The sequence below is a fragment of the Stegastes partitus genome, unplaced genomic scaffold (genome assembly GCF_000690725.1).
Source record: "Stegastes partitus isolate 25-593 unplaced genomic scaffold, Stegastes_partitus-1.0.2 Scaffold143, whole genome shotgun sequence".
Lineage (NCBI taxonomy): Eukaryota > Metazoa > Chordata > Actinopteri > Pomacentridae > Stegastes > Stegastes partitus.
Window position 1 is genome coordinate 375,835 of NW_007577874.1, and position 27,668 is coordinate 403,502.

Genomic DNA, 27,668 nt, shown 5'->3' on the forward strand with positions numbered 1-27,668 from the left:
TGAGATAAAATTTAAATAAAAAGTCCAAATTATATAATAAAAAGTTTATTTTGACATAAGAAATCAAATGAAGATAAATAAACACAGATAAATGTTCCTCTAATGGGGTCAATGTTCTGTAATAAGGACTGAAGGACTGTTAGACGTTTGACTCGTCTCATATTTTTGACTTCTCTTCATTTATTTTGACTTTTATTCCATCGTTTTGACCTTTCTGAGCCTTTCTGGACTCTTCTTTTATATTTTTATCTTTTTCCAAGTTTCCACAGAAGAAATAAACTAAAGCGAGATGAACTGAAATCAAACCGTCTGTCCTGAAGCTCCTTCAAAATAAAAGCCTGACGGACTGAACTGCTTCCACTTAAAAGGGACGAACGCAGAGTTTCTTTATGTTTTCTGTCTAATTATTGAACATGTTGATCTCTGTACAGCTCTGGGAAAAACGAGATTTGTTTTCTGTAATTATGAACAGACGAATAGCTTTTCTTTTCTCTTCTTTTCTTTTCTCTTCTTTTCTTTTCTCTTCTTTTCTCGTCTTTTCTCTTCTTCTCTTTTCTTTTCTTTTCTTTTCTTTTCTTTTCTCTTTTCTTTTCTTTTCTCGTCTTTTCTCTTCTTCTCTCTCCACCTCGGTCCTCTTCCTCTTCCCGTTCTGTCGGAGACGCATCCAGCCGCTGCTACGCCGACTCTCTGTTTTTGTACCTGCAGCGAGAGTTGGACTTTCTATTAAAACAATAAAACCAATAATCAGCTGATGCGGCTCCGCTGTGGTCATTACAGTTAACCGGATTAGTTTCTGCTGAGTGTGTTGTTTTTCTTATCAGATTTAAATAAAGGTGACTGAATGGGAGCCTGAAGCGTTGACAGTGTGTCACCAGATAATGTATGACTTCAGGTAGAGTGGCTCCAGACGTCCTGATGAGACGTTCTCATCAGTCCTGGAGTTCATCAGAAGATCTGAGGGTTTCTGCATCTTGTCTTCACAGCTTTTATTTTGTTCCTCTTGAACCTTCTCAACAAGAGGCACAACCTGGAGCGTTGACAGTCTGATGGAGGGAACGAATCAGTGAGCAGCAGTAAAGACCGATCAGCTGGTTTCAACCTGGAAGTGATTCTACGTTTTGAAGGTTCACAAACATTCAGACACGTCAGATTCTGCAGACTAGAGGCAGGGATTGAACTGTTTTTCATCGTTTCACATCTTTCTGTGGTTGTTTTGTGACACGTTTTAGTCGTTTTTTTAAATCTTTCTGTGGTTCTGAGTCACAGTTTGGTTGTTCTCCGTCTTTTCTGTCACGTTTTGGTCAATTTAAATGTTTTTGAGTTACTTTAGGTCCTAATTTGGGTTTTTTTTGCATCTTTTTGTGGTTGTTTTACGTCTCGTTTAGTAGTTTTACATATTTTTGTGTTTGTCTTTAGTCACATTTTTGTCAATTTGCATATTTCAGGGTTACTTTGGGTCCTGTTTGGGTTTTTTTTTTTGCCTCGTTTGTGGTTGTTTTGCGTCACAATCTGGTTATTTTACATATTTGTTTGTTTGTCTTGTGTCAACTTGCATGTTTCTGGGTTACCTTGGGTCACATTTGGTCTTTTTAAATCTATTTGTGGTTGTTTTGCGTCTCATTTGGTAGGTTTGCATATTTTTTGGTTTGTCTCGTTACCTCGGGTCACATTTGGTCTTTTTAAGTCTTTTTGTGGTCGTTTTTCTTCTTGTAGTTGTTGTTTTGGTCTCATTTCAGTGGTTTTATGTCTCTTGTTGTGCTTCATGTCGGTTGTCGACATCGTTTTACGTCTTTTGTTTCGGTTGGTTCACATCTTTCTGTGGTTGGTTCACATCTTTCTGTGGTTGGTTCACATCTTCTGGTGGTCGTTTGCGTCTAATCGTGGTTGTTTCATCAGTCAGTGGACGTCCTATCAGATGTCCAGCAGAGAACGAGGAGCACCTGAAACTTTTCTCTGGAGGCTGAATCCCAGTTAGAGACCAGTGGCAGTAACGGACGGCTGAATGCAATATTCCTGATTTAAACCAGAGTTTTGGGATAATTTTACCATTTGTTGGTCAGATTTCTTCGTCTGCAGCTGCTTTTGTCCTGCATTAACCTGAGCAGAGGTCTGTCAGTGACGGCGTAACATGATGGAAGAAGGCTGGAGGAGAGTTTTAACGTGAGGACGCCTCGACTGAGAGACGCTGATCAACAGGAGAAGACTCAGAGGTCTGTGAATTTACACCTAAATCAGAGGAAACGTCTCGTTTTTTGGGTGATTTTCAGTCACCTGCTCTCCAGCTTTGAGTTTTCATCTTTTATTTCCCTTTTTAAGCCCCAAAAACCTGACATGAGTCGGTAAACTACAGGCTACAGAAACGTTTAAAACACGTTTTGTTTAACTGGAGGAGCTTTAAGGCGCTTTATCCTCCTGTTGAGTAGATTTCTATCGTCTTGGAAGCGTTTTTTTTTGCAAAACTCCAAATATTAAATGTCGTCCAGATACAAGCAGCTGTACAGACGCCTCTGAATAAATACAATAAAACGGTTCAAACTCAGATTGAAATCCTGAATCCAACGTGAACTGATGAGATAAAACACAGAACGAGGCGCTGAAGCTTAGTGGCGTTTCCCTTTAATGGATAAAGTTGCAGAGACAAACCGACACAACAAAGAATAAAAAACCAGAAACGAACACGGCAAACGTTTCACCCAGACACTCATTAAAAACAAAACATGAAAACCGACCGAAGGTTCCTAAAAACAGAAGAAAAAACCGTTTGTGCACCAAACTCGGTGATGTTTTGGTGTTTTTTAGCACCGTTGACTCGTTTCATCCTCGACAAATAAAAACATTTATCCATGAAGGAGTTTGAAATGAAACGTTTCAGTTGTTTTCAGCTCGTGAAGCTCGGCTGCACACGTTTGGCTTCTTTGACTTCAGTGAAACTTCTGCTTTCAACAAAAAACAAACTGTGACACAACCTGTGGGTCGGGGCCCCTAAGAGGGTCCGAGATGAATCTGAAGGGGTCATGTGATGATTAAGGATTAACGATAGGTGCACTTTTCTCGACTTTTTCTTTAAATATTGGACATTTTCGCCTCCTCGAACCTCAAAATAATCCCTCAGGGGGTTGAACTTTACACGGCAGTCATGATTAGCAGTAAATATGATTTAAGGAAACACTGTTTATTCATCTTTCAGTTCTTTACTGCAGTGAACTGACTTTTAAAATGTTAAATTAACACTGATTGAAACAACTCCTCTAAACTTTTGGCTTTTTACTTCATAAATGAGGATTTTAAAAAACGATAATTTGGTTTAATACTTTTCTAAATTGAACATTTCATCATGTTTTGGGTTTTTTTTTCATCCCAAACCAAAAGTTTACACATCAGGAAACCAGTGAAGGTCAGTTTAGGAGCTGGTCTGGAGCTTCAGCAGCAGATTTTCAACTCGTTAAAAGTCAAAAATCTGAACTTTAAATAATATTCGGCTCAAAATGAGACTGAGGTTTGTTTTTGTCGACTACTTATGACAAGAGTTCATCTAAAAGCAGGAGTTCAGAGCTGGAAACCGTCGACAGAAACACCTTCTGTTAGTGTCTAAACTCAACTCATTGTGTAACAGAACATGTACTCGTCTGTTTTTTAGTCCAACGTCTGTTTCTCTGAATCTGTTCTGACGTCTGACATCTTTAAAATCTTTACATTTATGAGCCAAGCTGTTTAAAAAAAAAAAACACCCTCAGACAAAAACTGTGGAAAGAAAAACGTGAAATGAAACCAACCCCCTTCAGCAGATTCACCATTAATCATGTTTTCTTCTGAACCTCTGTGAAGCCAAACATTCATTGAATCGTGACAATAATCCGTCTGCTGCTGACTTCACAGCACATTAGTGTTACTCACTGCCACAGAAATACCTTAAAAACTGCACTTTGATTTGAGAAGTATTCTGCAAAGAGCAAATGATTAGTGGATAAAAACCTAAAGACCTGAACCTGGCTCTGCTGTTTGAACCACCGGTGAAGCATTCAGTCTGTTTTTGAATCAAACACACACAGAGGAGGTGATGGGACGAATCCTACACAGTCTACTCGGGTAGCGACGACGTATTCGGTCAGAACGGACTTTTGTTTTCCTAGAATGAGACGTGTTCTGGCGTCCGTAGAGAACGTGAAGGTGGCGTCACGCTGAGCTGCATGCTGGGAAAGTGTGTGAATGTTATCCTAAAAAAAAAAAAAAAAAAGGCCAAAATAACAATTTTTTAGCAAATCAGAAACAACGAATTGTTGGATTTTCGTCCGTCAATTAAAACAACCAAATTTAAAGCGTAAAATTCACTTAAAAAGTCAGAAAATAAACCGTTTGCTTGAACCAGATTCAGTAAAAAACTAAAAATTCAGTTTTTCCAGCATTTTTTAAACCTGTGGGCGCTTTGAAAAATATTGTTCTTGTTGATTTTAGTTTATTATTTGTAAAATAAATAATCAAAGAAATTCAACTTTTTTGTTTTTTTTACAATTCATTGCACAAGTTGATTCCAGCTTTTGAAATTTTTGTAAAATAATTAATAAAATTGTAATTTAGATTAGATTAGATATAACTTCATTGATCCCTTTGGTAGGTACCTCAGGGAAATTGTAATTTGCAGCTTGTTAAGAGACACCAGAGTAATTAAATATCTTTAGTGTTTTTGTTCCAGTGATGTCAACAGGAACGCTGTACATGTTGATTCCAGTTGTTTGTGTTTTCTTCTGAGTTCATCCTCCTTCTAGTCACAGTTGTTCTGTTCCCCTGAAGGTTCAGGACTTTATTTTGATATATTTATAGTGATAAAAACCCACAACTCTTTATCCAAATTAAACAAGAAGTAAAGAGTGACAGAGCCTCCTCTAACGCAGCGTGATGCACCTTCACCTTCTCTGTTCTGCAGCCAGTTTATCAGAAAATCTGAAAATAAAAAGGGACGATTGTTGAGAAAAAGCTCTCTACTGGTCACAGACTAAAACGGTTTCTGTCCAACATTCAGTTCAGATGCATAAAGTCGGACCTGAGTCCGACACGAGGAGTCACTGAGCTGCTGCCGCTTCAGTCTGAGAACCACAAACAGCTCAGAAGTCAGAGTCGTCTGTGGCTGAGTTATCGGCGGCGGCGAGGAGCCCCGGTGGCGGCGGCGGCGGCGGGTCGTGTCCGGCCGCCTGCTGCTGCTGCTGCTGGTCCCTCTTCTTCTTCTTGTTGTGGTTCTTGATGTGCACGCTCAGACCCCTCTCAGTCATTTCGTAGATCTGACACTTGGCGCAGTAGTACGGCGACACGCCGACGTGCCGGAACTGGTCGGCGAGGTACGACGCGAGCGACTTGAAGCCCTTGTTGCAGATGTCGCAGCGCGGCACGACGCCCGGGTGCTCCTTCTGCAGGTGCTTCCTCAGGCCCCACTTGGAGCCGCGGTACGCCGCCTGGCTGTCGGCTGAGCACAGGTGGCAGGTGAAGACGGCGTCCTGGTTGGCGTGGCGCCTCGTGTGGGCGTCCAGCTCCACCTGCGTGCGGACCGACTGCTGGCAGGACGTGCAGAAGAACGTCTTCTTGCCCTCCATGCGGTGCATCTGCTTCAGGTGCACGGCCAGACCCGACGCCCTCTTGAAGGTCTTCCCGGGCGGCGGACACATGGTGCACACCAACTGTCTCTTCCCGGAGCCCGAGTTCATGACGTCGCTGTAATCCTCGCCGAGCTCCAGGACGCTCTTATTGCTCATCATCACCTCCTCGGCCTCCTCCTCCTCCTCCTCGGCCTCCTCCAGCTTCTTCGTCTGGACCGCCTCGTGCCTCGGCCTCGGCGGTCTGGGCGGTGGCAGCTCTGTGGCGTTCTCTTTGACCGCTGGGTGTTTGACGGCCGGCTTTTTGGCGGGGAGCGACCGGTCCACGGACATGGTGAACTGGTAGCTCTCTCCCTCCTCCTCGGGGTTGGAGTACTCGATGACGTAGACGCCGTCCTCCTCCTCCTCCAGCACCTCCTCCTCGGCGGGCAGCGAGTACTCCATCTCGTAGTACTCGGACACGTTGCTCCTCACCTTCCCGCTGAGGTGCGACTGCTCCTCGGCGATGTGCGTGTCGTCTATCCTCACCACGGTGATCTGGTCCATGCCGCCCGCTGCCTCCCAGGTTCCGTTTCCGGCCATGACCGAGGACGACGGCGCTTTTCCGGCTGCTCCACCTCGAACCAGCAGATATTCAGAAGACGTCTGAAACGAGAAAATAAACAGTTTCATGTTGTTGTTTTGTTTTGTTTTGTTTTTTTACAGATAAAGACATGAAAATATTCTTTAATGCTTTAATATTATTCCCCATTTGTGGCAAATCCTCACATCACCACAGTCTGGCTTTTAGCTTTTTAACCTCAAAATACAACAAAGATGATTCACTTTACCAAACTGTAAAAAAAATGAACAGAATTTTATGAGATTTCAAGGTTTTTTTTGGCTATTACAATAAGCAACAAGTAAAATCTCAGAAATAACGCATCGATTTACACCTTATATATAAAAAAGTCAAATAAGTTCCACATCAGATTTAGCATCAACGTCATGCATCCTGTGTGACGCAGGATTCAAACTGTGGGTCAAAAGTTTGTCAAACCAGAAGGATGACAAATATCTGTAGGTCACATTTTGATGACATCTCACGTGGCAACGCTCAGTCACATGTTTTAAATCTATCACACAATGAACAGGGAACTGAAACTTGACTCTAGAATATTTTATTGCAAGTGAAACTGGAATATCTGTCAAACAAACATCATTTACCCAAAGGTTCATGTTCCTGCTCATCGCTGTAAACAAACAGCAGACGGGTCCGTTCATGCTGACAGTGGAAACTAGTGTCTGTTTACAATCAAGCTCCACTAACGTCACCTAAATGTACATTTTTATAATTACTTTATTTGCCTAGTTTTTGATTTGCAATACATGTTTTTGTCTTAACTGCAGGTCCTATTATCTAATCAGTTATTTAAAGGCATTTTATTTATTCTGTTTTATTCTGTTATTCAATGTGCAGCTACTAGAAAGTTTCTTCAGCTCTCTCACCCCCTTATTATTATGAATGCTTTAGCACATATACAGGTGAACAATTAAGACAAATAAAGCCTTTATTAATCCCACAGAGGGGGAATTTGCATTGTTAAAGCAGAATAAATAGTGCAAACATTTAAGAAATGCACTATAAAAATAAACGTAAGTATGGATTATAGCAGTAACAGCATGGCACATATCAGTGGTATTACACACATTCTATGTTTTTAAAATAAACTGAATGTGTTTATTATATTATCTATGTTTCTTTTTTAATTATTTGTTTTGTTCTATTGTGCACGAATATGTAAAATTAAAAGTTTAAATGTCTATTTATTTACAAGAAAATGCCTAAAAAGCGTATTTACAGTGGACAACATGGTAACACGCCTCTTGTAACAAGACTTCCATTCAAAATATGCTGTTTTAAGAAGTAGCGACACATGAGCACCAACGCTTTTCTGTTTTTATTAAGTTGTTTTTAGATTCGTGAATTAACAGTCATGAGCTGTTTTTCGGCCGAGCTACTTTCTCTTTATCCGTTTAAATAAGCGCAGGGTCGGTGTCAACACTCACCAGGATCCTGCTGCCGAAGTCAGCCATCAGCCGAAAACACCACCGCGGCTAACGTTAGCTTAGCTCAGGTAGCTAACGTGCAAACAGAAGCGACTGTAAGTTCCAGCCGCAGATTTTTTTCCCACTTTGCACCAGTTGGCTATTTAACGATGGACGCGAAGAGCTGGAATGCGCACATTAATGTTAAAAAACAGACAGAAATGAAGCTGTATTTGATGCAGGAGGCTTGTTTCGTTCACTGAGCTGCTGAGTTACCTCCAAAATGTCTATTTTCTTCCAGGAATCATAAACGGAGCCGCAGCAGCGCGTCTGAGAGCCGCTGCGCCCCCTGCAGGCGAGGAGGAGCACACACAGCCACCGGGAGCAGGCTCGCATGTTGTCTTTATACTTTACAGTGATGATGTGACATTTGTTATTGATTTCACATTAAAAAAAAAAAAGACAAAATGCAAAATTGTCCAACTGACCACATTAGTTATGTTGAAATGGGTGGTTAAGTTCAAAGAGTTAAAGAAATTAACAAATGTAACTCAACCAAATTAAACTTGGTTACACAATATGTGATATCTATTAATTTTAATCAACTAATCCATCAGGTGTTGTTACAATACTGAGTTAAATATAAGTTACGTTTTGCTTTTCAATGACAAAAATAATGAGCTAGATAGAAAAAGATTAATACAATTAGAGGTTAAATTATATACAGAATCCATTGTCATTTTATATCTAGATATTCCTGCTTTTACAGCTGATTTTGAGTTTTTTATTTGTTGCTCAGCCGATAACGAACATGACCTTTGTCTCTGTAACAATCACCCTTTACAATAAAGCAATGAGGTTTTGAATGTCTTCTTCTGCGCATGCGCATACTGACGGGAGCCTGAGCGCTGACTAGCTAGCTTCTCGAACCGTTTGGTCAGTGTGGGTCTGAGCTTTTGCTGACTCCTGTGTACAGTTACCGTCTAACAGCTGTTTGTTTCTACCGAGCGGGATTAACGTAACCGAGGCGTGAAGGAATATGCCCAAAAATAAAGGTAAGACCCGGAGGAAGACGCCAGGATGTGTGTCGGTAATTGTCTTGGCGCTGGTCGAGCCCGCCGTGAAGACACACGCAGCGAAAACGTGACACCGACCGGCTAAAGCTAGTTAGCAGCGGGAATTAGAGTCATTTACAGAGCAGTCAGCGGTGTTTTGTGAACCGTAGTTACTGAATGTGAGATGGTCTGGGCTAATAATGACGTTAGGTTACGTCTTATTAAAGTTGTTTTACAGTCTGCCCCTGCTAACCAGCTAGCTAGCACTCTTACCTACTATTGTAATTACGTTGCTAGCTGACACAGCTAACTAGCTAGTTGCTAGCGAGTTAAACCCCACCCGGTCTGGCCCGTGACATCTCCTACGTAATTTCACCAAAATTCAACCCGGATAACGTCAGGGACCCTTCACCCGGGTAGTTAAACCCTTTCAAAGGTCTTGTTTGAACGTTCAAACAACGTCTTTTCTCTTCATTAAGCTAATTACCAAGGTAACGCCAAAAAAGCGCTAGCCGCTGTTCCTGCCAGCCCTTATCTTCGATAGGCAGAGTGGTTAACACTGGCGTTTATATTAATGTCATGTCGGTGGGCGCTTATCAGATTATTCCATTAAAAAAAAACACATTTTCATCTTGAAATCTGGCGCCCCTTCTGAACCCGTTGAACCCCGAGCGGTTTTTGCTCCTGTCACGTTTTTACTCGCTGTGGCCTCATTTTCACTGCACCATAGTAGACAGTAGTAGAACAGACAACAGTCATAAATGGCTTTTGTGCAGTCTAACAAAGTTGTAGTGCCACAAATGAGAAAAATGACTGTCTCACAAACTTATAAAATCCTGTAATCAGCACATACAACAAGTTTCCAAGTTCCCACAGGTGTTAGAAATACTGGAAAATAGTGCTTCTGTTTATTGCAGATATTTTACGAGTTACTTCACACAATCTGGACTAACTTCCAGTTTTTTTTACACTAATCTGGACACCACTGGAAGGACATTCACCATGCTGAATGTATCTCTGTAACAAGATGCTCCTCTCTATATCATCTTTGAGTCATGCTGCATCTATTTTATTAATCCTGTTTATTTTTGCTGTCTGTCTCTTGTTGTCTTCCCTTTGCTCTGTAAACACGCTCTGCAGTTCAAAGAAAAGTCACTGAATTTTTATCACAAGACTGTTGACCACAGATGAGTCACTAATGGCTTCATACTTTTGCCGAAGATGCCAGCAGTTTGTTTACGGCATTTTTTTTGAATGAGATGTGTATAATAAACTGATTTTGATGAAATGTCACAATTTTAAGATCATTTAAAAAAAATAAAAATCTTTCCTTCTGGACTGTGCGTCACATGTGATATGCTACAACATGAAAATCTAAAAACAACTTTTTTTGTTTGTACATTTTCCTTTAATAAATGGGGGGCTTTTGACATTTAAAAAAAACAACCATTTTGAAAGACAACAGGTTCTTTTTGGGGTTCAGATTCAGGCCTGGATGGGAATTCTGATCTGGGCTGGCCCAGATTGGAATTTGACTTGCTGGCCAAGATCAGAATCCCAATCCAGAATCGGGCCGGATTCTAATCTGGGCCTACTGATGATATCCTTAGTTTGTTTGCTACATGTTCTAAACGTTTTCCAAAATAAAAAGTTGAGCCTTATTACCAGAAATCGGCACAATGAGAAGTAAAAATCTAAATTAAATCTGATGAATGATGAATTGTAAACGTGTGACTAAAATGTGATTGGATAATGTTAATTGATTTTCTGTCTCTGCTCACAGGTAAGGGAGGTAAAAATCGGCGACGTGGAAAGAACGAGAATGAGTCCGAGAAGAGAGAGCTGGTGTTCAAAGAGGATGGACAGGGTGAGTACTGGTTCGGCTCACGTCTAGGTGTGGGTTGTAGTTAAATGCTTAAAGTTGATCCTTACTGATTACACAGTTAGGAGGAAATTCATCATCAGCTGGTGAAATTGGGTTGATAATTGATTAATCTTTGTCAAACAAAGACCTTTTTCACAGTTCTTTGTTCTCAAATGTAGAGAAAATGCTCCTTTTTAAACTGAAATTACACTAAATACAATAATTTTGAGTTTGGTTCTGTTGTAATACAACAACAAAACATTTTGGGATTAAGCCTTAAGAAGGAAAACAGAACTCGCAGATTTAATTGACAACCAAAAACTTGCACAGCAGCTCACGTCTGAAGTCATGTAATACCAGCAGGGATGTTCAAAGTGAAGGGTTTTTTTTGATACGCAGTGGAAATCGTAGGGAGACGCAGATATTAGCAGAGTTCAGAGCTTCGACTGCAGCGCTCAGCGCTGCCCAAATCCCTGTTATAATGGAAGTGAGCCCAGTGTGTGGAGGAGGCTTAGCAGGTTTAAGGAAGACCTTCCAGTGGTGAAGCCTCGGCTTACGCAATTCACACAGACTTTACTGCCTGTATTTGTTCAGTGCGTGGGTTATGAGTTTTATGATGTCTGCTGGAGCTTCTTAAAACATTTACACACTGTCACATTACGTGCTTATGTTTGGAATATCCACTGATAGTGTCACATTAAACTACTGATGAGCTGCATTTGTATATTTATATATATATATATTTTAAAAAGCACACACAGAAGAGTTGTTGGTCTAATCTTGCTTTACAGTCGCAAAGAAAACAGTCAGACAACAATAGTTCTGAAAAGGAAACGAACATTGATGCATTTCCTCAGTTGTACTCTTATAGGATGAGCAGCGACTGAATAATAATGTCAATAAATGTGAGGTTTATGCTGTTTTTGCTTGTTTTTGATGCAGCCAGCCAAATTAAAGTAGAACCTTCCTATTCAGACAGCAGGCCTTCTCCGTTTCCATCCCTCGGCTCTTTTTTTTTGGTTTCATCTTGTACTCATAAATGATATTTCCAGAGTCGACGTCAGAGAGACTGTACCTGTGACCATTAAATCAATACAAGTGCTGTTTTTATGGATATGATATTCTTGAACCTGCCTGACGGAGGTGGAGTCTGTTACCTCACTTATTAAATACTTGTTCCCCCTGAAGTTTAATATATGTAAAGTATTATATTTAATTAAAAAGTCACGTTTAGTTGTGGTGTTAGCAAAGGACACCATGAAACTGTGCAAACTTTGTATTTAATTCAGTGTTTTTGAAAACCACTCATTAAGCCTCTTCAACGCTCCGTCTTCTGTCCGACCTGTCGACAGGTTTGCTGCTGCCCTGAACTAACCGTCCTCTGCTCTGTTGCGTCTTTCAGAATACGCTCAGGTGATTAAAATGTTGGGTAACGGACGTCTGGAGGCCATGTGCTTTGATGGAACCAAGCGGCTTTGCCACATCAGAGGAAAACTCCGGAAAAAGGTAGGAACATCCCGAGCGTCCTCTCGCACTTTTCTCCCGGCCGCTCACACAGGAAACCTCCTGACGTGACGCTGCGTCAGCGTTTTCTTAGCGGCCGCCGTTGATGTGGCAGCGTGGACTCAATTGACCACGAGTGTGTGTGTGTGTGTGTGTGTCGGGGTCACAAAGGGCAGTGTGATGCTCTCTGGCTAATCTCTCTCTGCTTTGTGTTGTGTGTTTTTTTTTTCCTCCAGGTTTGGATTAATACGTCGGACATCATCCTGGTCGGCCTGAGAGATTACCAGGTGTGTTGGTCGCTCTCACATGACAAAGATCAGACCGTTAATGCTGCGCTGACCTTCACTCTGAGGCGCCGGACATTTCTGTAGCGTCCTCTCTGAATTAAAGCTGTATTTTGTCAGCTAATTCCTGATGACTTTATCCGTAATTTCCTTCAACAATAGCTTGTATTTAACAGTAAACAACTCATTATATTCCACTTTTAGATTTAAAACATAAGAAATTCTGTATTAGCAAAGTGAAAACTAGTATGATAACTGAGTTTCCTAGAAAGTCTTCCAGAAATAGAAAGCATAACACACTTAGCAGGTGATGTTTTATACCATAACGTTGGTTTTATTTGTTCATCACATCCGTTTGAAACCCAAAACTAAGGTACAAACTGCAGGCTGGAATTAAGGCTGCCTAAGAAATCAAATATTAATTTTGATTTCCCGCAATTTAGCTGCACCTCCTAAAGGCAAAGTATCAGTTTTATTTATAATTTGCCTTCAGGAGATGCAGATTTTTGTACATTAGCATGAATGAAGCAAAGCGTGGAAGTGAAAGCAGCAACAACACTCGGTGCCGAATTGTGTTGAATTTTCTTGGGAATATTCTTGTAATTCAAAGCTAAACACGAGACAAGTTTTAGAACGTTATGAGAGAAAAAGTCCAGGACCTGTAAATAAAGTGTCACAACAACAGAGCTATTTTTAATTCATTTAAATCAAAGTGGAGAACAACGCTGTGTGCTGCAGTTGTTGGAATCTAGTTTTTATCAGTTGGTCTCTTAAATCCGACCATTTCTGTCTGAAAGAAATGTGCTCACGTCGTTATACGATCATGTATTGATGATTGTAGCTCTATACTCCAACAGATGTGAATGTTGTTGGTGCAAAATGCAGCTTCAAGGCTTTTAACTGAAACAAACACTCGCTATTAAAGCTTTATGAATCTCTTACGAATTCAGTTGATTGACTATAAATCATAGTTTTGATCTACTTGGCTGCTCCAGATGAGTTGTTCAACCAGAAACCTCCTTTCAAGGTTCCTACATCTAGATTTGGTTGCTGTGACGGCACCTAAACTGTGGAATGAGTTTTTTAAACCAGTGTACACAGTTTAATATCTCCTGGAATATATTGAGTCGTAGTTTACTATCACAGTGTTTGTTTTTTTCATTTCTTTTGCTGTTTTTTCACCATCATTATTGTGGCATTTCACATTTATTAGGACATTAAATCAGCAGCTGTGGTGGTTTTTATTGTCATATCTCAGTTTTTGATCAATAACTTCACAACTACACATTTTAATCCTCATTCTTTTGCCCACACATACGAAAAAATCAGATTTTTCGGTGCAGTTATCTTCACCTCGGCTCACTATGTTTAGTGTCCAGATCAGTGAAACACTCAAACCTCACCTTCTGTTTCAGGACAACAAAGCCGATGTCATCCTCAAGTACAACGCAGACGAGGCTCGCAGCTTGAAAGCGTACGGAGAGCTGCCGGAGCACGGTGAGTTACGCCGACGCTCGTGTCGTGTCGACGCCACAGACAACGAACAACAAGGCCGCGGGTTTATTTATAGGACGTGGCACGAAGTCCAGCCGCCAACACAGATCAAGTAGACAGGAGAGACGGTGACAGACAAAAGGGAGAAGAAGTGCTTTGGTTTCAGGAATCTGTGGAATAACACATGCAGACTTTTACCACCAGAGGTCCTCATTTTCTACATTATCAGGACTTTCATTCCATCCTGTCCAATAGAAGTCTAACATGCAGTAATTAGCAGAGAGTTCATGAGAGTTTTACAGAAACTAAGGCTGCACACATCAGTCAAAAAGCCAAATAATTATGTAAAAATAATATAGTAAACCCATGATCTCGTGAGTCTTTTGCTTGGCTTTAAAAGAAAATGCACCTATCACTGATCGTTTAGATTTATTTCACACCTGAAGCTGCAAAGCTCATCCTCCAAGAAATGTCTGTGCAGCGTTTTGTTGACGTCTCCTTCAGCTAGTTCATGATCATCCAGTATGAACTCAGGCTGCACCAGTGGGTCAAAAGGCCATACAGTTGTGGAAGAATTAATATAATATAGTAAACGTGTGATCTCATGAGTCGACTGAAGGATTACATTCACAATTTAAGCTACAGACTTCCTCCTGAAAGAAAGTCCACACAGTAGAACTGCGTCTGTGTTGGTTTTGTAGAGCAGATGGTATCAGATGCTGGTTTAATGTGTATTTGCTCATACAGTAACAGCTGTCTGGCTTTATTTTCCAAAAAAACTAAAGATCCCAATTCAGAAATAAAAGTTAATCCAGGAATCTAATGTCAAGATATAAGTAAAGTCTTCATGGTGGATTCTGAGCCTGACGCCTCACATCCTGACAGTGTTGCGTCCTTCAGCACATAAACAGTCTGTGGCTGAGCGCAAACAGCGGCGTCGTGTCAGGATTCGTTTCTCCACCAACTCCCAGACGTGCAAACCCGACCTGTCATCGGTTTCAGCTGGTTGGCGACGTTAGACACCAATCGGCTGAAGCTGCTGCCTCAGAGCTTTCTGTCTGAGCTTCACTGAGACTCTGTCACGTCGGGGAAGAATGATTTGAGGGAACATTAGTTTCTGGTGGATCTTATTATTTGATTTGTAATGTCAAGCTGTGTGATGGATTTAAATCATGAGGAGGTGTGACTGTCACACAAGGAGGACGACTTGATTTATTAATTCTTATTAATTACACAGACAGAAAAACCACCTCGTGTACAATAATTAATGGGCTGTATGAACAGTGGAGCTGCAGCTAAGAGTAACTGTCGATTAATCTGTTTATTTTCTCGATTAATCGATCTGTTTGGTCTCTAAAATGTCTGAAAATGATGAAAAATTTCAGTCAGTGTTACTTAAAATCCAGCAGAGACGTCCTCAACCTAAAGATATTCAGCTGATTGTTGCAGAAGAGGAAGGAAACCAGAATATATTTATATTTAAGAAGCTACGATCAGAGAATTTAGACCCTTTTCCTTAAAAAAAAGACTCCTAGCAGGTGAATAATTTACTGTACCACTAATCAGTAATTGTTGCAGGTTTAATAAACAACCCCAGATGGTATCAATCAGCTCGAATCCGATCAAATTCACTTCCAGGATGAGTTTATTTTCGTACATCCTAAGTCACAGACCTCGTGATGTGCTGTCGTTGTTGTCAGATTGATGCTCGGGCCTAATTTCCGTTCACACCCATGCACACTGTGGATGAGGAGGTCACAGGAGCAGCTTGTTTATTTTCACTCCCAGCTGGTTTTATCAGCATGTGGAGAACAAGCACGGAAACGTTTGCGTGTGGATTTCTAATGTCGTTAAACTGCAGCGGTTTGCGGCGGTATAGTTGTGCAGCAGCAGTTGATGTGATTATTCTTTTCTCTGCTTCCTCCTCGCAGCCAAAATCAACGAGACAGACACCTTCGGGCCCGGAGACGACGACGAGATCCAGTTCGATGACATTGGCGACGATGATGAGGACATTGATGATGTAAGTTTGTTTTAATGGCGTCGTGTTTTGCTGGTTAGTTGGAGCGGCGCGACATCCAAGTAATCCAGAGCAAAGCAAAGCTACAAATACTAAATGCTGAAACACAAACAAAGACATAAATCGTTAACGTCTGATGAAACAATATGTAAACGATGCTCGCTCTGGGTTCTGTTTTGAAACGACTTGGTTCAGTTATTTAGTTAAAGATGAAGGAAAGTATTTAATCCATCAGTTATTGATCATTTTTTAAAAATGATTTTGCAACGACAAACCCAAAGTTAGTTGTTTTCAATCGATGAAATGTGAGATTTTCTTACTTTTCTTTGTCTAATGTGGTGGTTTAGTGAACTTTTTTTGTGTCTTGAACTGTTTTTATTTAGTTTAATAGAGACAAAACCGCTTTTTACAGTAAATGAATGAGGAATTGGTGAACAGAGCAAAACAAAATCACTCAGGTTGAACTGAGACAACTGCAAGTACAGTAAGAGAAGAAACTGTAAAACGTGGAAACAAATGAATATTAAGAATAATTTACTTCATAATGCTTCTCAAGATTGGGAGTTTGAATTAATTTGGACAATCCTGCAGGCGGGTTTTGTCCTCCAGTAAAGCCTGCCGGTACGAATCCACATTTTTCTTTGTAAATATGTTGTGTGACGTTAAACTGTTTGTAGGAGCAAAAAAAAGCCTCTAAAGACGCACTTATATTATAATGTGTCCATATTTTGTGACGCTTTATAAACTAAACAGTTATGAATTAGTATTTTATTTGTTTAGATTAATTTTTTTAGCATGTACAGGTAAGCAGATGAGTCTGTCGCCTTATTAAACAGAACTGTCTGCATCTTTCTGGTAGTTTTGACCCTTTGATGAACAAAAATGTCTTTTATACTTTAGTGAATAAACTCCCCAGTTGTCTTTGGCGCTGGCTAGTTTCCTTTTCTCACTGGGTCCAACCTCTTCTGTCAAAAATGTCTCTAAGCTGGAAAAATCTTGAAATTATTTGATAATATACACTTAGATTTTAGATATAGTCCACGATCTCCAGCAATGCCTTTAAATTTCCTGCTTGTCTAATCCGACGATCTAAAGAGTATTTTGGGATGCAGAACTATTTTTAAGAGCAAAAACAAGATGTAGTTTTAACATGAGTTAAAAGTAATGAAGCGATCTTTACATGTAGGTTTGTTTCTGACTTGATTGAAAGCCGGAGAAACGTCTTCAGACGATTTCCAAAACACACTAATGGTGTCTTCTTGTTTCCTTTCCAGATCTAAAGACCTGCTACTGGAGGGGGAAGGTGGGCTTTTACTAGAGATGCTCTGATTGGGATATTTTGAGCCGATACAGTGCACCGATAATAATTATTTTTATTAAGATCAGCCTATGCCAATCCAATACACTTTATTAATATACAGTATGTTTATTCCAGTTTGTTTACCATCAGTAGACGTCGTCTTTGTGGTTTGGAGAACTTCAAGTGCATTTCACATTCGCCATCAGTACTTTGAGTTATTGTTGAATGAATGGAAACGAGATGCTGCTTCAGAGAGACTGTCTGAGCTGCAGCCGGCTGCCTGGTGACCGACAGACGGTTTGCTTTTCCTGCCTTCATGCAGTCGGATTGGAGAACCAGAGTAGGCTGATCATCAGAACCGTAGTCAGGGTGAACATCTGCATCGCGGCTAGATTTTTACCTTTTTTGCTTCTAACATCAACAGAACGGCACGTTTGCCATGTCATCCATCGAGTCTTTCCTCCTCTTCCTCTTTTATTTTCCTTCTTTGTCCAAGACTCACTGTTTTGTGAAGGCCGACACCACGACTGCACAACATCTCACTCCAGCTGCGTCATCTTTTAAAAATGTATTTATATTAATTTCACGCTGTGGAATTTAGACACAAGTACAGAATCTCTGGATTCGCCAATAAAAAAAGATCAACCCTTTTCCTCCGTGGGCAGTCTGTATCTTTGTAGCCTGTAAGACAGTCTGAAAGCTGTTTAATAGCGACAGAAGGAAGGTGGGAACACTGAGTGTCTTTTAGGTTGTTCGTTTGTTCACGTCCTGTCCCGCTGACATGAACTATTTGCTCGTTTTGGATTGAACCACGGCCGAATGAAGGCGATCGTTCCCCCCACTCCTCCCCCGAATCAAAAGAAGAATCAAATGTATTTTTCTATTGTTTCCCTTATTTGTGTTTCTGTCTGTTTCCATGTTCTGTTTTGAACTCTTCGCTGCTCTCTCTGTGGCTTCAACACACAGTGAAGCTCGGCCCGGTCGGCCGCTCTGTCTCACGCCGGACCAGCGGTTCCCAAACCCCCTCCCTCCCCACCACCAGTAAAACCAGTGCAACCTCACAGCAGAGCCATCTGTCGTGTCCGAAACTCTAGAAACCCCCAGTAGAATGTATCCGTGTCCTTCCTCTGGAAACCCTCTGAGGGGGCCCAGCTCCTGTTTGGGAACCGCTGCTCCAGCTGCTCCTGTTGCTGTTGTTGCTGTAACTGAATTAATTAAAAAAAAAAAAAATGTACTATGATGTTTGAAGGCTGGGTTTCCAATAAAGATCTTAACTCCACTGACCCGCCATCGTGCTTTCTGTGCCGGTCTGCTGGTGGCGCCACGGAGCTGCAACAGCAACGTCTCCGGGCTGCGAGCGTCCGGGTCCACTGGGGACGACGGGCCTGTTCTGTCCTCACAGTGTGGACAAAACATCTGCAGGAGGCAAATGACCTGCTGATGTGACTCCCTCTGAGCCTGCCTTTGGTTTATGTAGTGTGCAGTAGGTTTTCAAACAAAGGCTGCATCTTTTAGTTCAGTTCTTCAGGCGTGTGTGGACCTGGAAAAGAAAGTTGTCTTAAATTCTAGAATTTCCTTTTAAAAATCTCTAACAATAAATAAAATCCAGCATCCAAAAGATTTTAAATTACAGTGCAGCCCTCGACGCTCCTGAAGATGCCAAATACATCAGTAGAATTTATTTAAAATTAAATGTGTGTGGCAAGAATATAGAAAGAGAAGAAGGCTGTGTTTAAGTGTGGCAGGGTAAAGATCTTTTCCTGATCATTTAAAGAGTTTGATGAAAACCTGGAGTTTCTTGACAATCCAGAAGCTATAATGTGTTACTAGATGTGTTGTACATACATTTAATAAAGCTTTATAGCTTATAAAGCTTCTGGAATCTGTGCCTTCAGCAGATCAGAAAGTGATATCGGTATTATTTTGGTCTGGACAATCATCTAGACCTGCAGGTTAAATGTTCTGTGTAGAATTTATCATTACATCAAGTGATAATCAACATGCCTGAACTTCATTTAGGTTTTAAAAAATTCAGTTTGTGAATGTGAGAAAATAGTGAAGCAGCTCATACGCACTCCCTGAAACCCGAGTTAATTGATTTTGTTGTCTGATCTTAAGGCAAAACCCAAACATGCTGAGTTAAGAAACCAGCAGACATTACAGTTATTTCTTCTTTATTTTGTGCTTGAAAAAATAATCAAAGAGGCCCACGTATGCTTTTCCAGGCATGTGGTGTTTGTTTTCATAGTAATAAAAGGCTGTAATTGCAGTTAAATGCTCGACTATCTGGTCTCCATGAGAGTAATAAAAAGCACATCTCAGCTTCATCTACGTCAGAACTCTGCTGTGTGGACTGAGAGCAGAAGGAGAACAAACAGTACGCTGATTTTACAGCCTCTGCACTGACAGCCTGTCTGCTTCAGAATTGATTTTATCATCCTTTTATTGCTTTATAAAGCTCTTAATGGTCCTACCTTTTTCTCATATTTGCCCTTTGACTATAAAGTCAGAGCAGAAACCCAGACTGAGGCGTCCTTTTATTATTATTATTAATATTCCCCCCGTCTCACCGTAGACCGACAGAGAATGTGTGTGCATTCATGTCATCTGATTTGCATCCAATATAAAACCATTTTTTCAGAACATGATGATGCAGAAAAAGATGCTTCGGGTAATTTAGAAGTGTTGTCATCGCATACAGTAGTTTTACAATGATGTCATTATTTACATCTGCAGCACATGTAGCAGAGAGCGTATCACAGCTGAGCAGGTGTTGGTGCAAACACTGTGTTTATGCTGAGCTGTGAGCTGGTTTGTGGAAATACGTTAGTGGAAACTTAATAAACATATAAAAAATATATATATAAATCAGTATCAGTTGGGCTCTGGGAAAAAAAAGAAAAGATTTTGGTGAATTAAAATCATTTACAGTAACTAAAATCATTGTAGGTAGAGAAAGATAATGGCATAAGCAAAAGCTAAATTGGCATCAGGTTTAAATTCTATATTAAGTTTTTTTGTCAGCGCTTCTTTCTTTGCTCCATATAATCTGAGCCACATTGATCCTGTAGCTTTCTTTCCCTGTTCAGCGGTGAAATATGTGGCTGTCACAGAACTGCCAGCATCAGCAGCCGGCTCCAGTAAATGATACGCCAAAGATATTCACAAAGAGAACGCCACAGCAGAAATAAATCTCATCACACCAAAGAACCTTCTTCTAGCCGACTTCAGAGTCTCCACATGTGTTCTGCTGAACTCTAGTCCAGATTTAATATGAGGTTCTTTCCCATAAAGCTTTAAATGGTGAACAACAGCTGTTTATGAACAGTCTCTCCATCTCAAGTGCTGAAGCTTGTAACTCCTTCAGAGGAGTCATAGGAGTCTTGGTGGCCTCCCTCACTAGTCTCCTTCTTGTACCTCCTTCAGAGGAGTCATAGGAGTCTTGGTGGCCTCCCTCACTAGTCCCTTTTCTGCTTGGTTGTTTTTGTTTTATTCTGTAGAGCAGTTTGTGTTGCATTCTGTTTGCATGAATGGTGCTACAGTCTAGATTTATTTGCACAGCAGCATTCATACAAAATATAATTGAATATTAACATTTTAATCTAATATAAACACAATTAAAAAGCGTGCAGGGGGACAAGTAGTTTTTTATGTATATTTTAGAAGAAATGTGTGGAGTTATTAATAGAGCTGCCATCTGACGTGACTCGGTGAACGTGAGCGCGAGCATCTGAAAACGCCGCTGACCCACATCACATCGCACATCTATGACGTAATGCCGCCGCTGGGGCCGGCACGTGCGCTCCGACACTAGCCAATTTTGCATCCAGGGAGGCCACGTGAGGGAGAGACATCCGGGTTACAAAACGGCGTTTTAACACACAACACCTTTAAAATGAAATCAGGTGACTCACAAGCGGGTTTAACTGTTTTTTTTAATGTGTGTTTTGTTCCTCCGCCGAGCTGCATATAGTTCCTGGGCAGCAGCAGCAGCAGCCCACCTGGTTGCTAGGCGACGGCGTGAGCGGGCGCATTAATATGTAAATTAGCCAAATGTGAAGCGGTCACATTTAAAAGCGGCCAAAACTGACGAAAAAACAAAACTTGTTATTTTTATGACATTTTAAGGACAGGTGAGAGACGTTTACAGCCTTTTATTAATGATATTTCACATTTTTGTTTGATTTTAAAACTACATACATATGTTTTTTAATTATTTGAGGTAGTTAAAAGAGCTCTTAAACGATTTCCGCGCAGCTTCAAACGCGGCTAACGTGGTTCGGTTTTTGCTAACGAAGCTAAAAATACGTTTCATAGCATCAGACGGATTCGTGCTGGCTCCCCTCCCCGCTCCGTGTCTCTGCCATAAGCTGCCCGCTCCCAGCATCTTCTCCTCCTTTCCTTCTTTCCCTGAGTCACTGTCGGACCCCGGCGGACTCCGGAGGCTCCTCGGCGGCTCTGCGGCTCCCGTCAGGCGGAATCAGTCGATGACCCAGGTGGCTCCGAGCCGTGCTGACATGACAGGTGAGGAAGCCGCTGGCTCACGTTTGCACAGCTGTCTCATCCACCGTGGAATTAGGGGCTTAATTAGCTCGCTCACAGGCAAACATGAGGGAACGGATCCACCCTGATCCACTGACGCAACACAAAGCTGAGCTATTACTACTTATTGATAAGACTAAAATACAACAGATTCTCCTTTAAAGAGCCTCTAAGGGCTGTTTGAGTTTCATTTTGTATTTTAAAGATATTTAAAAAAAAATGTCACCACTGAAACAGTAAAGCAGATGTTTGCAATGCATTTTGAAATATACTTTATGTTTGAATGTTTGCATGGATCAGCCACTGCAACCTTTTCAGCATGATTTCCTTCATATAACACCCTTTGCAATGCAGGATTATGTTGCTGCCTCATACCAGAATAGTCAACATTTCATAATGTACACCGTGTTACCAATGTGTAGTAGCCAAAATCCTCCTAATTCATTCAGATGTTTTTTCTTTTTTGGTGCATTTACGTGCCAGATTCCTTGCTGCTTTTTTTGGGGAGGATGTTCCTTAAAGCGGCCACATTCCTGCAGCTTGTTATCAGCTTCATGTCACAGATTTCCACTAAAAAAAAGCTGATTTTTGCATGTGATGTCATTGTGACTGGAATCAAAGCAGATCAAAACATCCATTGCAATGCAGGATTATGTTGATGTCACATACAGCAGCCTAAAATAGATCACGTCTGGTCGCAGCATTTCGTAATATCCACCACACTGCCAATTTGTTGTTGCCAAAATCCTCCTAATTGATGTTCTTTTTTTGGGCTGCTGGACTGTATTGTCTCATTTACATGGTGGTGTTCCTCAAACCGGCCACATTCCTGCAGCTTTTTATCAGCTTCATGGTCGTGTGTGGCTTAAATCAGATCATAAATCGCCTTTAAAACATGATTCAGCTGTTTTTCCGCATGTTATGTCTTTTTAACTGGAGATGAATCAAAGCAGAATCAGCCTGATTTCACACGTGAAGCACCCTTTGCAACGCAGGATTATGTTGCTGGATTTCATATGTAGCCGCCTTATTAAAAAGTAGATCACGTCTGGTCGAGATGTTTTATAAAACAGACTGTACTGCCAAAATGTTGTTGCCAGAATATATGTACAGTCCTGTTCAGTGATTTAGATGTTTTTTTTGGACATCCTGTGCAATATTTTCTCATTTACAAGCCAGTTTCTTGCTATTTTAGGGATGTTCCTTCATATTTTTTAAAAATGTTTTATCATTTTGACTGAAGATGAATTAAAGCAGAACAGAAGCAACACATTTTATCTTGGTTTCACATGTAAAGCACACAGCAGCGTAGAATTATGTTGTTAGACTTCGTATACAGCAGATTAATCCAGAAATAGCTCATGCCTGGTCGAGACATTCATAAAATAGACCTTACTGCCAAAATGTTGTGGCCAAAATCCTCCTAACTGATTCAGATGTTCTTCTTCTATATGCTGTACTACATTTTGTCTTTAAGTGTTCCATTTATTGCTCATTTTTTAGGGATGTTCAATAAACCAGCCACATTCCTTCATTTATACAGCAGCTTGTTATTATTATTACTATTAGCTTAATGGTCAAGTGTCACGTACATGACATGAAAAATCGCCTTTAAAACGTGATACAGCTGTTTTTTGCACGTTATGTCATTCGACTGGAGATGAATCAAATCGGAGCCCACGGGACACTTGCGACTTTGCTCGGATTTGCATGCATTTGCATATCTAATGAGGACCTTTTTTTAGCCGTCTGCTGTTCGTGTGCGCGCAGGCGTTGGTCGATAGTCGTCCTCGGGCTGCTTTCGTGTCAGTGTGACCGATTGAGAAATAAAAACACAGCAGGACGAGGTCTGGAGGTGACGCTCAGGGGTCTTGCACTGACAGCTTGCGCTGACACTTGACCCCAAAGGCGGTACCATGACTGACAAGGAGATTGATTGAATTTGGGTGCCATGTGATTGCTAGCTTTTGGGTCCCTTCCAGGACTCACATTTGCCACTTCAGCTTTATGCTTGTTGTTGTTGTTGTTGTTGTTTTTTTTCTGCTGTATTTGCCTCTGGGCCAACGTAGCATGAATCACGTCTGACTCCTCTCTCTGAAACACAGCGCTGGTTCCTCCTCCTGATCCACTGCTCACCAACAGGCACGCATCTCCTTCTCGATCACCGTCCAATCACAGAAGCCCTCCAGGTAAAATCGCATCACACCCTTTGATGAACCCCCATTATTGTCTTCATAATCCATGGCGTGATAAAGTGGAAAGCATCAAGATGAAACAGACCCAAAGGACATGCTGTGATGCATGCGATTCTGCCTCACTAATAACTGTCATGTTTAGTTGTTCCTGTGTTTTTCCTGGATGCTTTTTTGCCTGCTAAGAGAAAATGTATTTTTTTCTGGTTGAATTGACAAACTTGTGCTGGTCAGATACCAAATTCACACGTAGGCTCAGGATGAAGCGGTGTGATCAAATATGAAAGCTATAGAGCATATGTACGGCCTGCAGGCACCGAAGCTAATCTCTTAATTTTTCCTTCACCTGTCCCAAGGCTCCCGAGCGCATTTAGCAAAAGAGCGACGGGAGGACGCAGAGAAGACCCAAGGTATGAGTAACTCTCCAGCTGGTGGAGCTCTGCATGATCTGTCCTGTTCATCTGTCACTGGCACCGACGCTCACACACTGTGGGTGGGTGGGTGCACACTCGCTTGGAACTGTGTCGATTTCGTTTTCTTTTTGTATTATTGGGCAAGTTGTACATTTAAATCGTTTCAAATTGACGTGGAAACCTTTCAGTTCCAGGTTTAGGGACTGTCATGCTTTCACATCACTTCAAGACGAAAAGAAAGACCAGAAGAAAGACAGCTTTCAAGTCAAGTCAGCTTTGCTTATCTGAGATATGACTATTAAGCCTATGAGCCCCTACAAGGCACGTTGTCTTTAAAATAAATTGGCCAGGAATGGAAAGAATCGTCAGATTTTCATTGAACTAATAGCTGTGTCAAGAAAAATAAGATAAACTCGGATATTGCTCAAAAGAAACCAAAATAATAAAAGATTTATAGTTCTGTAGCAAAAAAGCGAAAGTATATAAGTAAGATCCATAACTGAAAAGAATATAAGTACAAAGTAATGCTGGCAGTGATACTGTGGTCATAAGTAACATTACACATAATAATTAAATATTGGAGAGGAAATTGAAGATGAACTATAGCACTTTACACTGCTAACCAAATAACCAAGTCTACGTTTAAAATGTTATATTTCATCAGTATCACTTTATTCAACATATTTGTTTGACAAATTGTACAAAAATAAAACGCTTGCACCAGATTCTGTATGAAACTATGAATTCTGTTCTCCTTCCTGCTGCAACTGTGAAGAAACGAGGGATTGATCTGAAACCAACAGACTTGCTTCTGGCTAAAAGAAAACAGTTGCATTTAATGAAGAAAAAAAAATATCAGGATTAAAAAGAGCAAATGCTGAAACACAAACAAATAAAAAAGAATACAGGAAGATGATAAAGAGACAAGAAAGACAAAATTTAAAAGGCTGATCTGCGCAGAAGTTGCTCTTTAAAATCCTGACCCTGTGTCATCGGCTGCTTTGAAGACACTTATTGGTGCAGTTTTCTGGTTATATTCATAAATATTGCACACAGAGGTTGATGAGTAAGGGGTTAATTGGTACACGGCAGCTAATTTTTGCCCAGAGGCTCCTGCCAGGAAAAAACAGCCCTGTAGTGAATGAACAAGTGCACCATTTCCCTGGTTGTAAGAAGTCTGCGTCAGAATAGCCCCAGTGTGTGCTAACTTTCCGCCCCTGGCATGGCCGTGTGCTGCAGAGCTGTCGGAGGTGCTGCGGGATAAGGAGCGCCGCGCGCAGCAGCAGCTGGAGCGTTGCGCCGAGCAGCGAGGCAGGAAGATGGAGGAGCAGCGGAGGAAGGAGCAGCATCGCAGGGCGGCGGCCGAGGAGAAGAGGCGACATCAGCAGGAGGCGGACAAGGTCAGAGGTCACAGCACACTAATGACGCGTTCAGAAACCATTAGAGGAGGCGAGAAGGCAGGATGACAGCCAGCCGCCGTACACTCTGGCACGAATCTGTAAATTGACATGTAGAGCTTAAGATGGGAAATAATGATAAAAATGCCGTCAGGTGGGTTTTCCTGCTCAGAATGGGCTGTTTGGTTGTTACTATGCACATTAGTATGATTGGTCCAGTGAAGGCAATGAGTGTGTGTCACCTTATCTGACAAAAATCTGCATTTTGCTCTCATTTTCGTCCATTTGATGAACTTAAATATCTATCATTATTGAGTAAATGAACCCCAATTAACATAACTGGTTAAAAATATCTGTAGCTTTTGGGAAATGTTCTTTTGAGGTGTCAAATATTCCTTTATGCAGGACAAATGCTTGTCAAGACAGACTAAAATCATATGTTTACAATTGTTTTTAAATATTTAAGCTTTGAAATCCATTTTTAAAAATTTGTAATGATACCACACTGTCAGTTTTCTGTAGTTCGACATGAACATAGATAGCTGCGTGTGAACTTATCCAAACTAAAATGCATAAAATTATCCAAATTATTATTTAAATCAGAAAACATCTGATCCACCATTTACCATTCATATTAAACTTTATTTGTTAAAGCATACAAATCCAATTAGAACAACGTGTTGACATTTTAATATAAAAGTTTGTGTATGAAGTCAATTACATGACAGTGAATGTAATGTAGGAGGATGGCAGGTGCTTAAAAACACATCAGAATATTATAACAGTGTTCAGCTGTTGGCCTGCTGTGTGTTCAGATAAATTATAAATAAGTTACCATGTGAAATATTCAGACAGATGTTCTGTGCACTGAACTGTGTTGTTAGTTTTCAAATATTGTTGGAAATAATTAAATTAAACAGCATCATTTTCTGAAACAATCACGTAATGCGATCAAACCAGCAGTTCAGCTGAAGGTCGGTACGATGGCAGTGAATCATCGCCCATCCCGAGCCTTCAGCTTTTTAATTAGATTAGATACGACCCGTGTTCTCCTCCACACGTGTGACGGAGAAGCGACATCACAGGATAGTACTGGAAAGACAGACTTGTGTGATGAAAAGCATTGTTTCCCTCCATCGATCACTCCTTCTGTTTCCCCTTTTTCCTCTCGTCTGAGCTCTCTGCTCTCCACCAGCGAGTTAATTGTGTCGATCCATAACCGAGTCGGTGTGTTGCCAGCTGGTGTTGGGCTGCAGCAGAGTTTAAGGAAGTAATTAATGCAGAGCCTCTAATGACTTTCTGTCAGCTGACCAATTGTGCGCATTCATCCAGAACATGAAAAGTTTGGCCGGTTGTCTGCACCCGGTTTAAAGCCGCATCACTGTTGTCCTGGATGTGGCCTATGTTCAGCTGGGGGCTGTCAAACTCCTGCACAGGTGATCAATGGGCAAAATATAAATTATTATGGGATGCCATTTGATCTATCGTAGGATACCATCGAGTAAACTCCTGGGTTACGAGAACTAAAGTTATCTTTACATAGTTGTAGATAAGCTGTGCCTCTGTGACTGTGGGAGGGAAACGTGCACCAAAAGCTTCGTTACCCTACTTCTGCTGACCTTTACATGTGCAGCCAATCTGTTGACTGCTGCATGAACTTAAAGATGCACGAAAAACAAATGCCTTGTGCTTGTATACAACAACTATGCAACAGCAAATTGGCCTCACAAAACCAGACCAGACAAAGAAAAGATGCTGAACAACATACCGTAGCTTAGGTGTTGCTGTTTAGTTCCACAGCGGTGAATGCTGCGTGGAGCACAAGACAGTTCTGTTGTGATGCTCACTGTGGATCCTGCATGTGGAGACGCTTCTTGCAGCTGATTTAAATCTAAACTCTGAACATAACCTGCTCCAGACCAGGTTAGCTCCACAGTATCAGTTACCATGGAGATCTAGGTCTGCAGCGTCAGTTACCATGGAGATCTAGCTCC

General features: G+C 41.1%; 3 protein-coding genes across 3 annotated transcripts in view; 2 read left to right on the forward strand and 1 right to left on the reverse strand.

Moving 5' to 3' along the window:
- Nucleotides 1–2,594: 2,594 nt before the first annotated feature.
- On the reverse strand, nucleotides 2,595–7,692 carry LOC103355319 (zinc finger protein 526). Its single transcript, XM_008279068.1, has 2 exons — nucleotides 7,632–7,692; nucleotides 2,595–6,227 (listed from the first exon to the last, which is right to left on the reverse strand). Exons 1-2 carry the CDS (start codon nucleotides 7,656–7,658, stop codon nucleotides 5,100–5,102), a joined length of 1,155 nt encoding a protein of 384 aa, XP_008277290.1. The 5' UTR covers nucleotides 7,659–7,692; the 3' UTR covers nucleotides 2,595–5,099.
- Nucleotides 7,693–8,498: 806 nt separating this feature from the next.
- Nucleotides 8,499–18,409, forward strand: eif1axb (eukaryotic translation initiation factor 1A X-linked b). The gene is made up of 7 exons (XM_008279069.1): nucleotides 8,499–8,665; nucleotides 10,449–10,532; nucleotides 11,932–12,035; nucleotides 12,269–12,319; nucleotides 13,732–13,813; nucleotides 15,742–15,833; nucleotides 17,105–18,409. The coding sequence occupies exons 1-7, from the start codon at nucleotides 8,650–8,652 to the stop codon at nucleotides 17,108–17,110; spliced, it is 435 nt and encodes a 144-aa protein (XP_008277291.1). The 5' UTR covers nucleotides 8,499–8,649; the 3' UTR covers nucleotides 17,111–18,409.
- Nucleotides 18,410–21,617: 3,208 nt separating this feature from the next.
- Nucleotides 21,618–27,668, forward strand: part of map7d2b (MAP7 domain containing 2b) — a 38,585-nt gene continuing 32,534 nt past the window's right edge. Inside the window, exons 1-4 of the mRNA XM_008279070.1 lie at nucleotides 21,618–21,654; nucleotides 23,778–23,861; nucleotides 24,221–24,274; nucleotides 25,517–25,677. Of these exons, the coding sequence (XP_008277292.1) occupies nucleotides 21,618–21,654; nucleotides 23,778–23,861; nucleotides 24,221–24,274; nucleotides 25,517–25,677 (336 nt within the window). The remainder of the gene's footprint in view (nucleotides 21,655–23,777; nucleotides 23,862–24,220; nucleotides 24,275–25,516; nucleotides 25,678–27,668) is intronic.

Excerpts from the sequence above, each read along its gene's own strand:
- LOC103355319 (XM_008279068.1), bottom strand. The coding sequence starts at position 7,658 with ATGGCTGACTTCGGCAGCAGGATCCTG. Across the intron at positions 6,228-7,631 it reads ACTTCGGCAGCAGGATCCTG|ACGTCTTCTGAATATCTGCT; the intron begins GTGAGTGTTGAC and ends TTCTCGTTTCAG.
- eif1axb (XM_008279069.1), top strand. Across the intron at positions 12,036-12,268 it reads GAGGAAAACTCCGGAAAAAG|GTTTGGATTAATACGTCGGA; the intron begins GTAGGAACATCC and ends TTTTTCCTCCAG. Across the intron at positions 13,814-15,741 it reads CGGAGAGCTGCCGGAGCACG|CCAAAATCAACGAGACAGAC; the intron begins GTGAGTTACGCC and ends TCCTCCTCGCAG.